Consider the following 22,910-nt stretch of genomic DNA (forward strand, 5'->3'; position numbering starts at 1 on the left):
TTCAGACTTTCCTGCTGGACCACATAATACAAACTACTCCGTAGGTGCACCTCACACATCTCTCACCCTACCAGGCAAGCAACATTTCTGTGGCTAAGGCTCAGAGAAGCAGGCTGGTCCTCTATAGCCTGGTCCAGCAGGGATCATTGAGCTGGGACACCAGTGCTGCCAGCAGCCTGTCCTTGGAAATTGTTTGGAGAGGCATCAGCCTAGGTCGGAGAGTCACCCACCCTGGCATCAGGAAAATCTTTTTGTTCTTTAAACTGTCTCAGGCATTTAAGTACTTAAGGCAGGAAGGGCTTATTCTAAGCAGCTAGAGGATTAGTGGGAGTTATAGGATACTCTCTGGTCTAATACTCTCCCTTTTTGCTTCAGCTTTTCTGTAGCATGTGAAGCAAAAAGGATGCCACCCTCGTGAGAAAGAAGGTCACGGCCACAGTGAGGGCCACAGGCATGGCCATGACAAAGGAGAAGGTCGTAGCCGTCACCATGGCCACCCACAGGAAGATCAGAAGGAAGAAGGTCGCTGACACTCCCACGGCCATACACACAGTCATGAGAAAGGCCCAGGCCCTTCCTAGCACAAGTAATGTCATGGTCATTGGCATGGGAGCGGTTGTGGAAGGAGCAGCCACCTTCCACAAGTTCCATGGGAAGCTCTTCCCCCGGCACAAGGGGACATGTGTGGCTACAATACAGCTCAGTGCAATTTCATGCTACCAACAGACAATGACAGCAGGATCCTGCAAGGAGGGGAACTTGTCTGACCTCCTTGTGTTCTCCGTGCTTTCAACTCAGTTGTTTCAATACTATCATCTATTCCAACAAATTGTTTACTTATTTAATGGCGCTGAAATCCAGAGGGTCAACCCACATACTCCAGAATGCTGCCCTGCACATGCCACGCAGGTCCAGGAGTGCTTCTGGGCACTTTCCCACCTTGCGCCAAAGCAGGAGCACAGCTGTTGGGATGAGTGACTCGCCACTCAAGCGTGTGTGCACTGTCTGAGCCTGCAGCCCCCCCGCGCTGCACCCCCGCAAGGCACTTTTCCTCGGGAGCCCTGCGCGGCGCGGGGCTGGGCCGGGCCGGGCCGGGCTGGGGGGCCAGGCGAGGCAGTTGGGCCCATCTCCCGGCTCGCAGCAGCCCCGGCTCCAGCGGGGCGCTCCGGGTCCCCGGGGAGCCGGGCCGGCGGCGGGGGCGGCGGGAGGAGCCGGGCGACCCGGCCTCGCTGCCCCCCACCCCCCGCCGCGCTCCGCGGGCAGGCGGCCCCGCGGCTATGGGCCGGCCGCGCCGGGCCCGCCCCGCCCCCGCGGTCGCGCAAGCGCCGCGCAGAGCCGCGCCGGGGCGCTGCCGCCGCCGCGCCGGGAACGTTCAGCACCGCGGGCTGCGGACAGCGCCCGCCGCCGGCCATGGAGGCCGCGCCGGGCCCGCCGCGCCGGGAGCAGCGGCCCGAGGGGACGCGCCGTGGCCGCGGCCCCGCCGAGCCCAGGTAGGAGCGCGGGGCACGGGGCGGCGGGGCCGGCGGCGGGGCCGTCGTGCCCGGGGCGGCGGGGCGGATGGGGGGACGGGGCTGTGCCCGGGGCGGTGGGGCCGAGCCGGCGCTGCGGAGCCGGTGCCCCGGCGGGCGGGAGGTCCCGCCGCGCCGCCTCCCCCGGCTCTGCGGGTGCGGAGGTTGCTGGTGCCCCTGGGGGGTCTCCTGGGGCCGGGGCTGCGGAGCTGGGCACGGCCCCCAGCCCCACCGCGGTGCGTGCCGCCCTCCCACCCCCTAGAGCGCCGGCAAAGCCCCTGGCTGCGGGCCGAACCGCCCGGCCCTCGGCTGCGGCGTTGAGCGGTGGGTGCTGCCTGGCCGGGGCCAGGCATACCCCGCGGAGCCATCCCTGCCCGGGTCCCGCTGCCTGGCTCGGCCTGCCTCGCAGGTTTTATCCTGCAACATGGTGAGCTCTCCCTGCTGCAGCAGCGGGTGAGGAGCTATTGTTGGTGAAGCTCAGCATGTTTCAGACAGAGTACTCATTGCACTAGGCTATGGGCAAGCACCGTTTTCACTCCAAAGATCTCTTCTATAAAACCCTGCAGCCCTCATCCTCTCCCCCCTGTGCCATATACTCCCCTACCTGCTGTCTTAAACCAGGCTGGCAGCCACAATCACTGTCATTTTCTGGAAACGTCAACAAGCCCATAATCGCAGGCAAGGAGCCACCCCCGAATTTGCAAGCACACTGCCATGTGTTAGACCGGAGGCAACCGATCTTCTGAGCTCTTCAGATTCTGTTTGACCAGAGCACACCCCGAGGTCAACAGCACACAAATTCCTTCTGAAAGCCAGAGAGTTTCATTCACTTCTGCCTGGTACAGGATAGTCGTGCTGAGATATCCCCACCTGCCTGCAGGAGCCAGCGGGGCAGCCACTTCTCTTTAGGTAGCTCTGAAGATCTCAGCCAGAGGCCGGTGTGCTTTTGGGTCTCGGTGCTTGCTGAGTGACTGTCACACAATCCAGCACTGGTTTATATCTTGGGCATTCGACGAGGCTGGCACTGAAGCCCTGTTAGCTTTGCTTGCTTGAGTAATTGTTGCTCATTCAAACAGGTCTTTTGAAATGAGTGCTGCAGCCTGTAAGAGTTACATTATAGAGATGAGTTAAGGCATCTGAAACAGTTGTATTTTGAATTTCACCCATGCTGCTCACTCAGGAACTGAAATTTATGGCAATAAAGTACAGGAGGATAGCGCTCGCACTCCTAGAGCTTACAGATTCCTAAATGCTCCTTTGTGCAAGGCTCTTCGTATAGCCGTTAAAGGGTTAGCTCTGTAGTCCCCATCCTCTGGTCCTAGTTGAGGCTCTATCGTCAACACTCAATCCATCATGAGAAAAATACAGATGTTTGAAAACACTACCCTCCTTCTGGCCTTTTTCAGACTGGGACAACAAAAGGTGTTTTCTTTTCCTTTCCTTTTTAATTTAATTTCTTTTTATTTTATTTCTTTTTTTTTTTCCTTTTTTTTTTTTTCCCCTCAAACAAGGGCTTAGCAAACATGGTTTTAACCAGCACATTTTACAGTGTAGATTGAGCAAACTGCATCCAGACCTATTCTGGCACTGAAGGCTGGGTGGGGATCTTGAGCCCTTTGTGTCTAGTTGCATCCCATCACACAGACCTGTACCCGGAGCAGCAGGAGCCGCCTGGGGTAAAGGTAAGGCTGCTCAGACAAGTCAATGGAAAGGATTATAAAAGTAAAAATTTCTTGGCAGACTACGTGGGAAGCACAGTTTTGCAGTCTCATTAATTTTTCATGATGATTTAACGTACTCAGGAGTCTCATTAACAAAAAGATTGTAGCTCTTCTCAAGGAGACACACTATCCTGCTGTTAGACCGAAAAAACCCAAACAAATAGCAACTACACAGAAATTTTTCAGTGTACGAGAATTTGACCTAGCCTAAGGAGGAGATGAATTGCTTAGGAGATGCCTGTCTCTTCCTGTCAGCTAGACCGGGCAGCTAGATAACAAAGTGACAGCGAAACACAGTGAACCCTTCCCTAATCTCTGGAAAAGGGTACTCTTATCTCCTTAAAAACACAAGCAAAGAAGCTCTTTTTTCTCAAGAGCTCCACTGCTGTTTTGCTAGTGGTATGTTCAAAGAGAAAACCTCTATTTAAATTCCATTATGAAAACTCATTCTTAAAAAATCATTTATAGCTCTCAAAGAAAAAGCCATTAATCTAGATAGAAGCTGACCTATAGCACGCAGTTTTAATTCAGAAGGAATTTATGTAGGTGGGATTTTTTTATTTTATTTGGGATAACTTGGACAGCTGATATGCAAGCAAAACCTTGCTAGAGTAAGAAAAAAAGGGAAAGAAAATAAAACTAGCTTCTTTTCAATGAATGAAATCTTGGTGCTTAATGCCTAATTGAGCAAAGGGTCCTGGGGAAAAATGGCTCTGGTTGTAGTCAAGATACAGATTCTTGCCCTTTCTCTCGCTTGTTTTTATTCCCCCTTGAGACTTCTCTGTCAACAGAAGTTGCAGTTTGACTCAGGCATCAGACAGCTCCATTCACTTGGTAGGTGTTTCCCACCTTTCATATGCAAAGTGCTGCTTTCCTGATCCTCTCCTTCGCATGCAAAGGGTGAGATAATCTTTCTATTAAAAAAGAGAAGTGCTCATAGGAATGGTCTTGGTGATGAAGGTGGAGCTAGACAGACCAATAGAGAAGCCATTCTTTCAAAATGCCGAGTATTTTTGGCCCATTTCTCACTCAGAGACGCATGCGCTCTCCTGCTGCGTGGCTCAGAGGGAAGTAAGACCAGAGACATGCCAAAGAAATGGAGTGGCTGAGGAAAGAGAAGGTGGCCATACGCTGTCATTTCCCTGCCCTGCAAAGCCTCGTCTGCCCGAGCTCAGCTCGGTGTGGTGGCAGGGCAAAGCCATGCCGAGGGGGAAGGAGCTGGGGGCAGGCAGCCAACGTGGCATGGCTCCAGCAAACCCTCTGACACCTTCTGCAGGGCAGTCTCTGAGCTTCATAGCAGGCTGCTGATCCCTTGGGGCAGGGAGGTAGCCCATGCCAGGGTGGAGGGGACTCACAGCATTTGGTCCTTGGCTCCTGCCACAGACTCTGCAATGCCTACCACTGCTCTGCATGCCAGCAGAGGTGGAATGGCAGAAAGCTGTCTCATTAGAAATCTTGACTTTATCTTGCCAGTTTTCTTGTGGGAAGAAGCTTTTGTCCTTTTGCTGGTTCCCCACACATGAGGCAGGCTGCCTATGCCCTGGTACTCATCTCGGAAAAGCACTGCTGCACTCAAAGTGACATGGGCAGTTCCATATACTGTCTGGACACCTCAAGGGAAAAGATAGGGAAGCAAATAGTGTGAGAAACACAACTCATTGCCGTGGGTAAAAGGAGCAGTTAACTCCAGTCTTTCCCTTGCCCTGCTCCTTGTTCTCTCTTTTCCCAGCCGTTTTTGGTTGCATCCAGCTGAGCTTGAAGGAGAAAATGGAGGCTGCCAGACTGCCACTGTAGGTTTTTCTGTGGCTGAGACACCATTTCTGCCCACTTAATCCCAAAGATGTCAAATATCTGACATGGCACAGACAGGGAATGAATGCTAAAAAAAAAAGTTTCTCTTCCCCTGATAGCAGTCTTTGTTAGTGCCAGTGTGGCAAGCAGAGTCCGTTGCAGTGCTCTGCCCAACCTCTGCTCCTGCCTGACATAAACACAACTCCCCCACAACCATTTTTCTAGCATAGTTCAGGGTCCTGCAGGCCCAGAAAAGTAATAGCAATATGGCTGCAGGAAAGAAGAACCAGCCTACATCTCTGGTGCAAACCTCAGCATATCAAATATTAAGCCCACCAGCACTATGGCTAATTGGGCGTGTAGCAAGTGAAGACTCAAATTCTGCAGAACTGCCAGCAGTGATTATACAAACTGATCATTATTTGCAAGCTCCAGGTTTCCCTGGAGATTTTGGATAACCAAGGTCACATCATCATGGAGTTGGAGAGAGATGAGCATAAGGTATCTCGTATCCGGAGGGTGATTGACAGGACTGTAATTGTTTAGTCCAAACCGGAGATAATGAAGAAGAGTCACGAGTAAATGATTTGAACTAGCTAAAGTTATTCTAAAATATGAAGTCACGGAGCAGGCAGGGGATTGAGTTAAGAGACAACACATGGGGGAAGAACGGAACCCAACAGTATTTTGCAGCAAAGATGGTAAACAAGAAGAATGAGCTTTCATGTGAAGTATTAGAATCAAATATATTAACATATGTGCATAAAAACTGGAGGCAATCTGCGATATCCAAGAGTTTGTCATCTGCCTTTCCCACCAGGTTTTGTAGCTGAGGGGTTTTTGGAGGAGGAGTTTTTCATTGCGTGCTTCCTGCATCTCCCTGACCACCTTCCAAGTGTATCTTGTGAAAGCCTTTTTGTTCTGTCCGGTATTACATATTCACCATCAGATAAGGCAGATGTGGCAGTACAGCCATGAGACTAATTTAGTTATGAAAAGCCTCTGGTCCAAATTTCCTACACAGATCAAGCAGTTTAAAGGAAAAAGAACTTTGATTTTGTTTTGAAAAACAAACAAACAAACAAAAAACCACCACAACAAACAAAAAAACCCCACCACCAATATTGTACAGGTGTGGGAATACCGAAAGCATAAGTTGCCAGTGCAGCAGTGTCTCTGTGAATTATTATGCATTGTAGGAAACTCACCTATTTAAACTGTACAAAAATTAGGAAAAACAGCAGGCTCAAGGTATAGGGAAAACAGTAACTTACAGGCATCAAAAAGGGAGTGAGAAAAGGTCTAGACCTTGCCAAAGCACAGCACTACCACAACCCCAGCTCTCTGATGAAAATGCCCTGATCCAGGACTACTGGTACAAAACTGCAAACCCCCCAAAAGATGCACCTGCACTTCAGTTACTGGGCACCTGGGAAGAGTGAGCTGAATTACACTGCAAGCTTGAGCAGCTGGAGGTACTCTCCAGGTCAGCTCTCCCCAACAAACTCTGCCCTTGCAGCTCACCAGAGCTGTAAGGGGATGTGGTGGTTAGCATCTCCCAGTCAGGTTGGTTCTATAATTAGTATAGATGGGCAATGACTAATTAAAGATATAATTTTTTATGTTGACTACCACAGACTCTAATCTTTTTGTCTGTCTGCAATGTACCTGCCCTGTGCTGCGCCAGTAGAGCTGAACTGGCACCCCTCCCAGTGCAGGGATGGCTCTGATAAGGCTGTAACAACTCCAGACAAGACTTTAGATTACATCTCAGGAACAGCTTTGCTGGCGTTTGATTTATAATCTCATGTATTGCATTCGTTTACACCAATGACAAATTTGTAGCCTCCTGTTGTAAACTACCTTTATATAGAGCTACAATACAAATCACACACTTGAAAGGCTGGGTAATCCTGCCACTAATCCATCTGTGACAGGACAGCAAGGACTTCATGCAACATGTTTGATATTATTTCTCTTGACAAATTCTGTGGGTGAATGGGATATCATTGTCACAACCTGTCTGGGAGCTCCTGCTTTGGCAACAGCACTCCCTCTTGCTACGCTGAACTAGCTCAAGTCTTAGTAATACTTCGGGTTGCAGAGCAGAGGCAACCAAGCACTGGAACCGCTGGGGAGACTTCTCAAGCCTACCTCAAAGAGGTGTGCACACATCTGTCTGCTGGTTTTCTGGCACCTGCTTCAGTGCAGACCTCGACTTATTTCCAGCTACTTTACATATGTCTTGTCATAGGAAACTTTAATGGTCTTGCAGATTCCATCTGGCATTGCTCTTTTTGGGTGCACAGCCTCTTCCAAGGATGCAGAGATGCTTACTTACACAGACACTGGCATTTACATACTATTTTAATATCATTTTGCCATTTCTTCACTCTTTCCTTGGCTTTTCCCAAAAAAAATATTCAGCAAAGAAATTTGATAACCCTGAATAAAATCCCCCATGTAATTCACTCCCACTGCATGGCCTGAGCTGCAGAAAATCTGCATTTTAATGTCAGTTATTGCTTCTGAAGTCAGTGTCATTGTAATGAGGACCCCTGAATATGTCATTCATATCTGTAACTATGCTGCAGCTGTCTTCTGGCTTAAAAACTAAAATTAGCATTTGATGGTATCTAATCAGTTGAGATTGCTTTGTTACTAGTCCCTGGACTGGTACACTGCAAGTAGAGCTGAGTCTGTGCCATGAGCCTCCACACCAGCACCTGTATAACTACTACCACAAACAATAGTCTGTTGTAATGATTTTAATGAAATAAGCCCATTTTGTACAATCATGACATATAGTTTCTCAGTGTTTATAAACTCAACTGATGTTGGAAAGTACATACCACAAGCTGCCAAAGCCAATATGTCCTTCTTTTGAACAAAATATGAATTTTCAAGCAATCCTGGGCTAATAGTATTCTTCAGATCCTTTTTGTCATTTATATTATCATGCCATTTAACTTTGTGTGCAATTCCAAAGACTTGTAATTGCTAAAATTATGTCTTTTTCTGTGGCTGTCTGAAAAAGAAATTAGGACTCTGCAAATTTTCCAAAAATATTCCCTTCTCAAACATTTTGCTTTCATTTCTTTTCTACATCGCATCAGGTGCCTCAGGCTAAAGTTCATCTCACTGTAGGCTTGCTCCAGCACTCATAATTCGTTGATGACTCGAGACACTTGGTGATTCTAGCTGGCCTGAATCATTCATCATACTTAATCCTTGATGCCAGACACTATGGCAATACACATAAGTCAGCCAGCTGTAGACACCATGGCACATGCTCTGAACAAGGGCCAGAGACTACTGGTGTTTCCATAGCGTTTTTTCTTTTTGAGCTCCAGATTTCTGGGTGCTGCTGAAACCCCCTGACACCTTGGCCAGCTGCATCTTTTGAGACAGTAATTCCTAAGGCATTTTTTGGATCAGTGGGACCTCAGTTTATTGTGTGTGAAGGAGCTTTTAGTGTCACACAGACTCATAATTCCCTCAAAGTATTACTCAAACTTTATCCAAGCTAGCAATATCTCTCAGGCTCCATAAATCAAGAACCACAGGAGTGAAAGGATTTTTAAATTCCTTGCAGAGAAGAAAGCATATTCTGCAGAGACCTCATTACTTGGGATCTGAAGTCTGCAAATGTTTTGTCTCAGTAAACTGAGCAGTCAGAGGAAAGCCAAGGTTCAAAAGATCTTGAGACGTCCCCTTCCTACATAATAATATCTGTTGCTGTCACCCTTGGGAGATGTATGTCTAAAATGTTTCTGAAGACCTAGTGGAGAGTCTGCAGGACATGAGAGCCATTAAGGCATGTGCTAGGTTGGAGGCTGAAGCCCCTTTTACACCATCACAGCCATCAGGTTCACTGCTCAGTTTTTTTAGTGCCAGGGATCTTCACTCTCCTACTGCCCCAATGTGGAGCAGTGCCAGTCCTTCTGCAGAACAATCCAACAAATTCATCTTCCCAAGAAGCACAGATAATTGAGTGTCTTCTTCATATGCAGCCTCCTTTGTTTTCCCCAGATCTCTGTAATCACTCTGGGGTCCTGAGTTAGGGCCCTGCCATTATCACCAGCCAGTGTGTTCTTCCCCCTCCACAGTGAAATATCTTGGAGAATTGTTTGAGGGGATATCACCCATTTTTTCAAAATTTTGGAGCAACATGGACAAAGACATGATGGATTATCCATCAGCTGGAATCCCCAAGCGAGTTACAGATGTCTTTATAAAAAACATAAACCCTGAGACTGACTCTTGGTACAGCAAGTAGTGGCTGAGGTTTTACATTGTGTGTTATGCGGGAGGCCTTTCAGAGTCTCTAGTCTGCAGGATGCAATCCGCCTGCGTAGCCTTTCTGCTGCTCTGCTGTTTTACCATACCTTTCTTTTCTCTCTCAGAGAAAAACAAAATGCAGGACCTTGCCAGACCTGTCTCGCTATGCCAGAGATCGGGAACACCGAGCCCAGCTACAGTGGCACTTCCTGGGAACGAATCTGCCCGGTCCATCACTGCCCCATTCCTGCCTCCCCCAGGCTGGGGGGAGACCACTTGCCCTCCTCCAGCCACACGCTCGGGCCAGTCTCCACCCAGTCCAATGGCCAGGTACCATCGAGCTCCCAGGACTCACAGCAGCAGCATCTGTATTACCCCTGCAACCAGCACGAGCCCCAAGGCAGTTACAGCCTGCCCCAGCTCCCTGGGCATGGCCAGAGGCCTGTGTTGTGTTCCCACCTTTCCAGCAGTGATCCCATGCCAGCTTCCCACCATGAGGCCTCGGAAAGCCCCTGGAAACAGTGGTCCCCCAGGCAGCGACGGCCGGTGCAGCATCACGTTGTAACAGTCAGGTAAGAGGCACATGGAGAGCGGCTCAGGGGCTTTCAAAAAGTATCTCCTGAACTTTGTGGCGGGAAGTGGGAGGGAGTGGGGACACACAAAACATGGGTTTGCTCTTCAGGTTTGGGCAGCAGCTGCCCCAAAATGCACGGAGGGATCCAGTCTGCTCTCAGAGAGCTGCCATTGCCACACCAGGGAGCAAGATCCGCTTCTCAAGGTGACTCATTGAGTAAAGCCAAGGCAACTCAGTGGCTTCCAGATCACACAGCTGTGATTATGCCCATCTTCTGTGATCTTTGCATTTTATCCTTTTGCACTACAAGACATCCAGCTGGCTAATCCTTTATCTTGGCAGAGTTTCTCAGTGATAAGAGCAGAGTTAATTTATTTTTCTACCCCCACCAAAGCTGCTGCCTGTGCTGAAAGGGAGAGAGGCAGCCGAGGGTGAGCATTGGCTACAGCTGTACAGTGAGAACTAGAAAAATGGGGATGATTATTTGGTTTTCCAGGCTGGGCAGCAACAAGGGTGTCAATTCTGTGTTGTCCATGACAGAACTGAGCAAACTCCATGGGTGTGCAGAGCACCCCAGTGACTTGCTTGTGTGGTGGATGTTTCTTGGGCAGCACTGTAAGGATGCGTACAGGATGGGCTTCCCAAACAGCCTGAGCTACAATCTCTTCTCCTTCCAGCCAGCATCAACCTTCCTCTCTGTATATGCCTTTAGGAGTCCACTGTTGGTATTAAGGACCATGATCCCTTTGCTACAACAGCAGTAGCCACCAAAGTCCAATAGAAGATAGCACAGGATTCCTTCCTTGCCTTTGTACAGCAGTGCAGGGTCAAGCATAAAACCCCTTTATGGTCTCATTTTCTAGCCATTAACAGATGATTTAATTCGCTTGTGTTTGCAGTGTAGAAGAATGAAGCTGGGTTAATTAGCATTGGTAATATACAACTGTGGTCTGGCTTCTGGGCAGCAGGTTGGCTGATGTAGATAAGGTGCAGGTGTGGCTGGTTAAGTTAAGACGTTGGGCAGCCGATGAAAAGAGAGGAGGAAGAAGAAGCAGAGATAAGTCAGTGTGTGGGTGCCCTGGGTGAGGAGGGACAAGGAGAAGGCAGCAGAGGGACTGGCACAAAGAGTATGTTGGTATGAGATGGTAAAAAGACCTTGTTGCAGCTGGCTAGTTTGGAGAGTGCTGTGACACAATTGCAGTCAGAGGAGGGGAGCCTGGATCCTTTTTAGCTTGTATGCTATCAACAAAATTGTCAACTATGTTCCCTGTAACAGGTTATTTAAGTAGGAAATGCAGCTGGATTGCAAATCCCTGGCAGAATCTGCTGCACTAGCAGACAGAAAAGTGATAACATAATAATGCTAGAATGGGAGTTTTAATCCAAGCAAATCTGCTTGAGAAGCTATTGTGTGAGAATTAGCACAGGATGGGCAGTGTGCTGCCAGAAAAAGACCTCTCTTTAATAATCTGGTGAAGATTTTTCTTTGCTCCTCTCTCAAATCTGCAGAGCATTAGCATGCTGAGGAAAACACGTGCCACTGACAGTGACTTCCATGGGGAACTCTACCTCCCTTCCTTTTTTTATTTCTTCCATTCATAACAACCTGCTGGTAAGGATAACCTGTAACAAGATCACCAGCTGGCTGCCTGGGATGGAGCGGAGCCATCTGCCCCACACAGATATTGGAGGGCAGTAGGACCTTCTCCCAGTTTAAGCCAAGAGTGTAGGAGTGCGAAGGGAGGAGGGAGCACTCGCTGAGCTTGGCATGGCTGTGGAGAGAGGAAGAAGCCACAGCTGGGAGCAGTTTGCTAGAAGCTGCATCACAGCCCAAGGCTGGGGCATATTTCAAGGGGACACTTCAGTGGAAACGGAAAGCAGAATGAAAGGTCCTTCAGACACGGTAACCCACTGAGGTGCAGCTTTTCTGTTAAGATGTCAGTGGAAAGCTTGCCCTCAGGGATTCATTAACAAATGTAACCCTGGTTCCCCTGGGAAAAGCTTATTTCATTCCTCAGAGCCCTACAAGTAGGAATGACAAATGCTCCTGTGTCAAGGAAACCCTGGTAGTGTTTTTGAGCAGCTCCACTGGCCTTCTGCTCCTCTAGACTGGACAAATGCTGCCTTTGGAAGGCCCCAGGAAACAAACAAGAGCCACCTTTTTGGAAAATCCTTGCTAAGCTAAGCATGAAATAAAAGCTATACAGGCTCTGCGAGTCCAACTCATGAAATTTAATAGAGAGGTATGCATTTGCCAAGAAAAAAAATTAAGTGCTTTCCTACTGAATTTTTAAAACAGATATTTTCATAGATAAAAGTTGCAGTGTGATTTCTATGGGATTGCATTGCTAATGTCCATTACTTTCTACGGGGTTTTCATAAAGGGACAAAAATGAGGAGTGACATCATGCCTTCCCATCCTCTTTGGTTAAAGTGCCAACAGAGGAGAGGCAAAGGCTGTTATTCATTAAACTAATTCATGTAGTCTTGGTGTTTTACAGCCCTGGAAAGGGTTAATTTGCTCACTAACAGCCCTGCACTGTGCTTCATAGGAAAATCATAAATGAAAGCATCTTTTTTTTTTTTTTCTGTCTGCAGACATGACAAAGCTTTCAGGATGCCAAAAAGGTATGTTTAATATCAAACGCTTTCTGTCCTTCTACCCTATTATCATTGCTCTCCTACCCTGCTATTAGGAAATGCAGAGTGTTACCGCTGGTGACATCCTCAGCAGGCCCAGCTTCAGAGACAAGGTCAGCACTCCCCGCTCAGGGCTTCCCATCCGCTTGGAAAAATCTCAATTTGCTTGCGAGATCAATTTAACTTGCATTAATGAATAGCAACGCTGTCTTGATAGCTGTTCTTGGGGCAGGTGCCTGGCTCTAGTCCATACAATAGCTTTGTAAAATATACTTAAATATTCCTGTATGTGTGTGTATGTGTATATATATAGATATATATGTGTGTGTAGATATATATATTTATGATTAATCCAGCTTGGCCCCCTAGATGAGCAATCAGGAGGATAGCTCATCCATGAAATAAACTCACCTTTTCAAAAGACAAAGGATTTTTAATATATTTCATAAAACTAAAATAATTTGGTCGATTTCAACTTCTGTTTAAAAGCTGATTTTCGTAAACTATTTTTTCTGGAGGGTTTGGTTAAGTATCTTCCATCATCAGGTACTGCAGCTGATTCTTTTTTTTCTTTTTTTCCCCTCCTGGTAATTGGACATGGAATAACCCAAAACAGCCTCCAGAAATTAGACAGTCTAATGCACAAAGGGTAATTTTTGTTCATTTTCATAGAAAAGACTTCACCTATGAAAACAAACTTGATAAGGTGGTCTTAAATTGAAAAAAATACTAGGCCTGACCAAAAGTCATGTGAAAAGCCATTTGAAGAGCTCATGACGATTTATGAGGAATAGCTTTGCTATTCGACCCAGTGACATTTTAGGCAAGAGGAGCAAAGGAGCAGGCAAGCAGGAACATTCTACCTCGAGGCTGATATGCACTGGCATAGCTGCTCTAAGGTCCATAAATATTTCACTTTCCCATGAAGCTCAAATATTTGTCAACTATTTTTGAACAAAAATTCTTATATTTCAGAAATACATCTGAGTACAGAAGAACTACCTAGAACCTGCCAAACCAGAGCAGGAACCCATCCTGAAATCTTACATCTCAACAGATATTTTTGAGAAAGACATAAACCTTGACACAGTGAAACATGCACTGGTAAAAAATTGTGGGACAGTAATAGATCATCCCAAAAGAAATCCAGAACGCAGATGAAAAATTTTAGACCAGCTTTTAAGAACAAAAGTAACTAGCAAAAATCCTTTTGGCCAAAGTAAGCTGCTTCTCTGGAAGAGTTTTGTTTGTATAGAAATGTCACTAAAATGTGTGTGCCACCTTATTGCACTGATAGGTGTTCCAGGCATAGCCCTGGCCCATGGGCTTGTACTTGTCCTCCAGACCCTGAGGGATAACTGGTCTGCTGCATTTGCAGATCTTTTACTGTAGGTTCAGCGTTTGGTTTTGAGACTGAGATCAGGATGAGATTCACTCATCCTGCAGATGCAGAAGCCACTTGTGTGCTCTGTGAACGCTGCCAGCAATCCTGACACTGGTTACACATCAGCTTAGTGGTTTCCATCCTTTTTAGCTGTGCAGATGTCCATACATCTCCCAACAGTAAAGCAGGCCCCTATATAGTGAGTGAATTTAGACCAGTGACAATGGACTTGCTTGAGTTAGTTATTTTAGGGGACTCTTCAGAATAGCCCAAAGACTTCTCAGGGTCCACAGGTTGAAAATCTGCAAGCCAAACTATTAGGCAGCTACTGGTTTACATTGCAGAACAGGGTGGGGGGGGGGGGGGGGGGGCGGGGGAAGGAAGAAGCTCTTTTCAAATGCAGTCTTTTAAGTTAAATATTTAAAGCTTATTTTTGCCCTAGGATGCAGGAGTCTGGCTTTTATTATTTCTGATTGAAAAAGCAGGAAAATGCAGGGAGGCAAAATGTAATTACCCAAGTTAATTAGAATCGCCTGCAAACATCCAGTTGGAGGTATAATATGTTCATTAATAGCTGTAGTAGAGCCTCTAAGCTTTTCAATAAATAAATGCTCAAACCAGAAAGCCCTGATTCTTTTACTTCCTTTTACTCACACTACGTTGATTCAACAGCAGGTTTTGTGCTGATAGCAGAAGCACCTTAACAGCTGCATTTTTTTTCTTCTCCTGTTGATTCCAGTTATTCTCAACTGATTGCGGAGTGGCCCATCGCCGTCCTGGTGCTGTGTTCAGTGATGGCTGTGGTTTGCACAGTAGCTGGCTTGCTTGTTGGGAATTTGCCTGACTTTTCAGAACCTTTAATGGTAAGTCCCTACAGATGATACATCAATGTGAACATAAGGAAAATCCACAGGCCAACCAGTGATATATTCTTTCTGCCACATAAAATGAGCCTTTACTTCCTCCTTCTCTGCAGATTGAGGCAGCAAGGCAGAACAGTAAATCAAGGAGGATGTTAAAGCCACTATAAAAAATGACCATGTTTATCAGCAATCTGCTGTCCTTAACCCACATCTTCACAGCATGCAACCAAAGTTAGACTCCTTCAGGATAAACGTAATGTGTCAGCGACGTGCAGTCTTTGCTGTGTGTCTGACACCACAGAAGGAGCACAGTGTGTGCCAGTGGCAGGCACCAGCCCATCTCTCAGCAATGCTGTGGACTCACTCTAGTGCCCTCACTCTGGTGTGGAGACACTGCCAACACAAACTGGGATTGCTCCTCCTGCTCCCCTTTCACTGCTGGAAGGCTGGGGTTGCCTGAAGGGACTAGCTGGGTTGGGTGGAAATCGGATGGAGGATCTGGCTTTTGCTCCTACAGCCTGTGTGTAAGGCTTTTGAAATGGAAAGATGCTCCGTGCTGAGCTCTGATGCACAGGCTCCTGTTTTCCATGCAGGATCCCACATTTCTAAAGTCATTAGACTTCCTGTCTGTCGTTAATGGAAGAATCCTGAGAAAATAAGCATAGAATAGAGTTTGTCCAGGAAGAGGAAAATTACTCACATTTCTGTAAGTGACTCTTTCACTTGAAGAGGATAAGAGTCTTATGAGATCAGACAGAGAGAATTGTAGCCATTCCTGCAAAGAAGGGAAAGGGAGAAGTTGGGTTTTTGTGTCAACTCTGGGTTGCAGCATTTCCAGGGGAAATTCAATATGTTTTTCTACAAGATGCAGTAATATTACCATATAGTTTCTGTGTCTAGGAGGAGAATTAAGGAGAGCTAAGCTAAACTAAAATGCAGGCTGATGACAAAGCCCTTTTGCTTGGCTGCAGGGTTTTGAGCCACGAGATACTGACATCGGCAGAAAGCTCGTTGTGTGGAGGAATGTAGAGAGCCATACAGGCTACAAGAAGACCTTTTCCCTTTCTCCCTATGCCAAGAAGAAAAGGTATTTGAATGTGGTTGGGAGGGGTTGAGGAAGATGTTGCCTGTAAAGTTACAGATTCAATGTTCCAAGATATCTATGTGAATTACAACATATATGCTACACTTAAAGGCAACTGATGCACTGGAGAGTTTAAAATCTGTTTGCCTGCAATAGACTTGGGCTCCCTATTCTGGAAACCAGGAATTTAGGCTCTAAACTGTTCATGCATTTACTTCGCTGTTTACCTTTAAGAGACAGCAGAGGTGACTCAGCATTGTCTGCACAGGGGGATGCAACTTCTCACTTAGTCTTACAAAGATCCCCACGAAGGGGCACAGTCAACCTGGTATAGAAAAGCTCCCACCCAAGCAATGCTCTTTCCAGACCATGATGACTTACTGCTGCAGCAGTGTCATGCATGGCACCAGAGCCTTGTCAGCAAACATAACCATAGTCAGATGATCTCTAGTTACACCAATAACCTGATCTCTTGCCAGCTATGATGATATTGGCATCAACAGAGGACAGAAGGCTGCTCAGGGAGAACAAGAAGCCAGGACACGGAGAATGGTGGAACAAATCTACAGAGCGGATGGTTTCTTTTGTGGTCCCCCAGGTGAGTGAAATCCTGATGGGGCAGTTAGTATTACACATTCATAAGTCAACAGCATAGAGAATTGCCAGAGTGTTTTAGGACACAGGGAAAGACTCTGAAAGTGCTCTAAGAAAGGAGCACATCAAATGCCACCTGTGAAAGCTATGCCACCTTTCAGATCGTGATCTTCCAGCACTTCATAACTGAGTGGCTAGAAAAGGCATGTTCTGAAATTCTGGAGATGTTTCTCCTTCTTAATTTTTTGCCATACTACTTTTTTGCCCTTTAGAAATATACTTTAAAAGCACCAGTAAAAGGACTAATGTTTTCACCATTTATCCATATCAAAAGAATCTTCTGAAAACATGGCATGTGCCCCACTCCTTCTCTGTTCCTATTCCCTCTCTGTTCCTTCTTTCTGAAAAAAACTGGAGAGAAAAGCAGAAAACTCCAAGATACCCCAATTTTGTCCCAAAATGGGCATTAGTAAGAAAAAAAGAGGAACAGCATACAGATATTTTTACTCTCTTACCTGCCTCTACTCCACCTCTGAAACTAGTCAAACACCAAACCCACAGGTCCTTGGGAGTTTTTGGCTGAGCTCAAGCTCCTCCTCACTTGTCCTGGGGTGCAGAACCAGATGCCAGCAGCCCCCAAAAGCATGCTGACAGCATGGAGAACCTATTTTGAAAATGCCTCTCCTGCTGCTGACAGATGGGCAAGGAGCAGAGGTCAGACCACACAAGGCAGATGCTACCACTCAATACAACCTACTTACAACCTACTGTCTTTGTGACCTGCTCCCCTTCAGGGAGTCCTCCATATCAGTCATATAGACAGTAATATATATATATACTTCCCCCCCCCCCCCCCCGAACAGAAAGTCTACTCCAAATAGGTTGGCTGATTCATCTGTATTACCTAACACACTTCCCCTCCCCCCCCTTTTTTTTTCTTCTTCTTTGTTTCAGAAAAGAGCTATTCCCAGCTGGTTTTTATGTCCACAACTGCTGGGAGCTTATGGAACTTGCAAGCTATTCAGTCCATGTGTCAAATTGAACAAGACAAGGTTAGTAATGTCAGGAAGAACATATATACATGCTGTCTCTTTTCTGACTGCAGTAATCTTTAATCTCTAGCTGAAAGGAAGCCAGGCAAAAATCACATAAGCTACAGAACAGGTTTCAGCCTAGGGGACTCCAAAGCATTTTATCTACTTAGCAATAGATGGATGATTCCACCTGTCACTAAAGTCCAGCTGCAAAGTAGCAGCTGCCATTAAATACAAACAAAGAGACACTGAAGAAGAACTTGGTCCCAAAGCCAAAGGTGTCCATCAGAAGCTGCTGAGAATTTTGGGCAGCAGAATCTAATTACTGAAATGGAGCTATCATCTTGGAGACTGTGACAGCAAGTTTTGCAAGTGAGAAGCTTAATTGGATTAGCTGATTCCCATAAGATCCAACTTTTCAAGTCAGAGGTTATAAAATATAAATAATGGACAGGGTTTAATTTTTGCAAAAGGCTAGCAAGTTTTAATAGCTTTAGTATTTGTCATTTGTCATGGGGAGGACGGCAAGCCATTGCTGGTACACCTGGAGGGGAGCATTACGGCAAGGAATGAGGAACATTATGGGGCTGCAACGTGAAGCATGCAGAGAGTGTCTGACATGATGGTGTCTCATCTGTTTTTCAGATACGCTCACATGTTCATTTTAGAGACCTCTGCCAACGTACTGAAACCAACGAATGCTGCCCAAGCTGGTCTCTGGGGAACTACATTGCTGTCCTGTACAATAGGTCTTCGTGTTTGGAGATAACCCAAGGAGATATTTCCCATACCCTGGCTCTCCTTCGTGCCTGTGCTCCAGACTACCACAAAGGTATCCTCACTCCATCTTGCATAGGTCCTGAGACTGTGAGACAGAAACACTCTCAGTGTGCCCAAGTCCCAGAAAAATGTACCCGCTTCAATGCCATTTACCAGCTTCTTCACTTCTTGGTTGACAGAGACTTTCTTAGTCCCCAGACAATTGAGTACCAAGTGCCATCTCTCAAATACAGCCTGCTATTTTTGCCTACAAGGAAAGGTGCATCTATGATGGGGATCTACTTAGACAATCTTGAATCCTGGGATCTGTTTGATAACTACACATCTATCACTGGAATGGACCTGGGCCTTAAACAGAAACTATTCCAGCACTATCTTTTACTGGATACTAAATATCCAGTCCTGGCAATATTAGCTATTTTTCTAAGCATTTCTTTTTATTTACGCTCAGTCTTTATTACCTTAATGATCCTGCTCGCTGTTGTCAGTTCTTTAATGATCTCCTATTTCTTGTACAAGGTGGCCTTCAGATTCACCTATTTCCCTTTTGTAAACCTGACAGCAGTCATCATTCTCAGCAGCATTTGTGCCAACCACACCTTTGTCTTCTTTGACCTCTGGAACCTCAGCAAGAACCAGAACCCTTCCGCTGGGCTTTCTCAGTGGGTGAGTCAAACCATGCACCATTTTGCATATCTCACGGTGGCATCTTGCTTCACAATGGGCGCTGCCTTCTACGCCAGCTACATTAGCAATATCATAGCCATCCGCTGCTTTGCTATTTACATGGGCACCTCCGTGCTGGTGAATCTGCTGTTCATGATGACTTGGCTTCCTTCTTCGGCTGTGCTGTATGAGCGCTACATAGCAACGACCTGCACTTACAAGCCAGAAGACTACTGGAACAATACCGGTCATAAGAGAGTCGCTCTCTCCCTCCATTACATTCTCAGGAGTCTCCAGAACACACTGTCTGAAACCTCCAAGCTGCTATTTGAAAAGCTTCTACCTTGTGGGGTCATCAAGTTTCGGTACATCTGGATCTGCTGGTTTGCTGCCTTAGCAATAGGAGGTGCCTACATCTCCTGTTCCAACCCCAAACTCAAACTCCCGACTCTCGAGACGTCGTCTGTCCAGGTGTTCAGACTGAGCCACCCCTTCGAAAGGTACGATTCTGAGTACTGCCACCAGTTCATGTTTGAGAGGCTGGAGCATGGAGAAGGGCAGCGTATGCCTGTCACAATAGTCTGGGGCATTCTGCCCCTGGATAACGGGGACCATTTAGATCCAAAAAGCAATGGCACCCTAGTGACAGATGTCACCTTCACAATCCAAAACCCTGATGCCCAGAAGTGGCTCCTTGAATTCTGCCAAAAAGTGAAGAACAAAACTTTCTATTACCCTGACACAGAGCAGAAATCTACAGTGTGCTTCATGGAGGAGTTCCTCAGGTGGATGGACAGTCGCCAGTGCTCCCAGCGAGACCACAGCTTCAACCTTTGCTGTAACCAGTTTTCTTTCCCTTACGGAAGCGAAGTCTTCCTACACTGCATCAAAATGATGCTCCTGGAACAGGGCAGGGAAGGGGCAGAAATGTACGATCTGGGCCTCAGGTTTGACGGGGAGGGAAATCTCGCTGCCTTAGTGCTGCAGTTTCAAACTGTTTATCACTATAGCTTCAACTACAGCAAAGCCAAACAATTCTATGAGGAAATCAGCCTCTGGGTAACAGAGGAAATGAAAACTGCCCCTGTGGGGCTTCAGAATGGATGGTTTACCAGTAAACTAGAGCTGTACAACCTCCAGCACAGTCTCAGCACAGAAACAATGGTGGTCATGGGGCTCTCCATAGCCATTTCCTTTGTGGTGCTGCTGCTCACTACCTGGAATGTTCTCCTTAGCATTTTCTCTGTTACTGCCATTGCGGGCACTGTCCTGGTAACCATCGGCCTTTTGGTCCTCTTGGAGTGGCAGCTCAATGCAGTGGAGTCTCTCTTCATTTCAGCTGCAGTAGGTCTCTCCGTTGACTTTACTGTCAACTACTGCATCTCCTATCATCTTTGCCCCCATTCTGACCGCCTGAGCCGAGTGGCCTTCTCCCTGAAGCAGATGAGCTGTGCCACGGCCATGGCAGCTTCTGCTCTCTTCTCTGCAGGGGTCATTATGTTGCCTGCCACGGTCCTGGCATATAGGAAGCTGGGGATATTCATCATGATGATCAAGTGTATCAGCTGTGGGTTTGCCAGCTTCTTCTTCCAGTCCCTGTGCTGCTTCTTCGGCCCAGAGAAGAACTGTGGGCAGATCCTTTGGCCTTGTGCCCACACCATGAAAGACTATTCTGATGACTCCGGGCTGAACGGAAGCTTTTCCTGTGGGGGGAGTGAGAAGCAAAACCGGTTGCGGAAGGTCCAGGAGTCCAACACTGCAAACGAGCAATATGAGCTCCAGCCCTTGTCCAGAAAACTCAGTGACAGTTTTGACAACAGCACTTCCACAAGCAAGTTGTCCAACCGGCCATCAGTGCTCTCTGAAGACATACAAGCTGAAGACAACAGGTGCCCCAGAATAGGAATGCATCCCTCCCTTGAAAGAGAGACGCAGAATCTGCAGGAGACCCTTAGAGACCAGCAGGTTGGCCTGTGCCAGTGTCCTGCTTTGCAAACTTCCTCTCCTTACAAGCACAGCAATTCAGAAGGAGAAAATCACCGGGAGAGACTCTGCCAAGACTGTCGATGTCGGAAGTATGGTCTGCAAGCTTGGGATGGGTCTGGGCTGGACCATATCCAGCTGGCTGGCATGAAAGAAGAAGGGCAGCTCAATAAATCACAGTGCTCTAGTGACACTGCCCAGCAGCAGTCAGATTATACCTCAGACAACAGCCATCTTCCTGCTGCTGACACCTACAAAATTCACAGATGCCTTTGTTCTCTTGGCAGCTCTTTTGACATGCTCAACATCTCCAGTGAGACGTCGATTAGCGATTTTGAGCAAGGCCTAAAGCTTGCTGAATCTGCCAGTTCTTGTCCTGATGTCTTAGAGCTGTCTGATTCGTACAGTCAAACAGAGAGAGGTTACTTGAACAGGAAGAGAGATACCCTGCGGCTGGACCTGAGGGAGACTGTCTTTGATATCACTCCAGCAGCATCGCAGCAGAACAGCTCTTCATGGAAAAATCGATTTGGATTAGGCAGCGAAGGTCCGGTTGTGTTACCAAACAGCCAACCAGACATGCCTGACGTTTGGATCAAGCGATCTAGTGCACAAAGTTCTGGTTACAACAGCTGAAACCTTGCAGAAAACAAAACTGTACTGCTAGGGAAAGAGGAAGTTGAAATGTCCTTGGAACTGTAAATATCACTTTTTTCCTCCCACCTCTCCTAGAGCTGAGATTATTTCTTAGTATTTCAGCTGTGCAAGTATCTGTGCTTTCACAGAACCAGCAAATCTGATACTAGTGAGCGGATGTGAGATCAATCTTGATGGGAGTACAAGCCCTTTGACCTTCCAGTGTTTGGTGCCATATTCACAGCTGTACTGCAAAACTTAACGAGTAAACCTGTTCTGTCATTTCTTAAAAGATGAATGGATTTTGTTTTCTTGTCAAGGTCACATAGGAAAGAAATAATGAGGTGAATCTCCCCAGATATTTAACAGCAGAGAAAGACAACTCATGTAAAAAAAATATAAAATCCAAAACCCAAACCTGCAACTATTGAAAAGCTAGATATCAAGTGGAGTGTATTGTTAATAAAAAAAAAGAAAACCTTTCATTTTCTATTGAATCAGAAACTGCTTTATGTGAAGTCCAGGTCCACAGATGTCACCGAAGTAGTTTAGATATTATAAAAAATCTCATTGAGACTTCTGAGTTGATAGTCTTTTACTTATCATGGAGGAGGCTGCAGAATGCAGCCCAAATCTATTTCAGTAACAATTTCCATTTGTTTTATCAGAAGAAATTCTAGTACTGCCAAAGATTTTCAGTGTGAGATTTCCCCTTTGAGAAAAGTGTCCTCGTCCCTGCTGTGACTCGGGTGCTTTGTGCGTCATCTTCATAGCTTTTTTTCCGCTCAAGGCATTACCCACAAACACCTAACTTTTTAAAATTTGCGTATCTGGTAAATCTTGAATTTTATGGGGTTTTTTTCTCTACCAGAAACAAACAGGAAAACAAACAGTTCCTTGCCTTTATCTGTTGAAAAAGAGAAATCATTCTCTATCCAAGTTGATATAAAATAAAATGCTTATGACAAACTTTCCTAAATCTGAGTGATGCTTCATTTTCACCAAGAACAATGTGGTACGTTTTCTTCAAGTGCCTAGTATTTTTCCAATATGACCAGCAAAAGGAAGGTATTAATCTTAGAAGTATTCACACCTCCTGACACCCACAAGTGGTGGTCTGGCTCTGCAGGATAGGCCACAACTGCCTGATGCCAATTAGGAATATGCCCCTTTTAAAGCTAGTAATGACAGTTGAAATTCACAAGGTATTTCAGTTTTGCATTTTCAGGGTGCAATTCTTATGCTGGGTATTCGGGTGGATGTTTTGGCCAGCAGAGCTGCTGGCAGGCTGTGAGCCAACACTGACCAAAACCCCCTGTGCATGGGAGCTGCTTCCGTTAGCATTTGGAGGGATCTCCCACCTGTTTTGAA

General features: G+C 46.5%; 1 protein-coding gene across 1 annotated transcript; it reads left to right on the top strand.

Moving 5' to 3' along the window:
• The first annotated feature begins 1,376 nt into the window (after window positions 1-1,376).
• On the top strand, window positions 1,377-22,506 carry DISP2 (dispatched RND transporter family member 2). Its single transcript, XM_055814690.1, has 8 exons — window positions 1,377-1,490; window positions 9,427-9,873; window positions 12,474-12,503; window positions 14,639-14,762; window positions 15,734-15,849; window positions 16,326-16,444; window positions 17,395-17,492; window positions 18,120-22,506. Exons 1-8 carry the CDS (start codon window positions 1,411-1,413, stop codon window positions 21,537-21,539), a joined length of 4,434 nt encoding a protein of 1,477 aa, XP_055670665.1. The 5' UTR covers window positions 1,377-1,410; the 3' UTR covers window positions 21,540-22,506.
• Window positions 22,507-22,910: the final 404 nt, after the last annotated feature.

Source organism: Falco peregrinus, chromosome 9 (genome assembly GCF_023634155.1).
Source record: "Falco peregrinus isolate bFalPer1 chromosome 9, bFalPer1.pri, whole genome shotgun sequence".
In the NCBI taxonomy this organism is placed as follows: domain Eukaryota; kingdom Metazoa; phylum Chordata; class Aves; order Falconiformes; family Falconidae; genus Falco; species Falco peregrinus.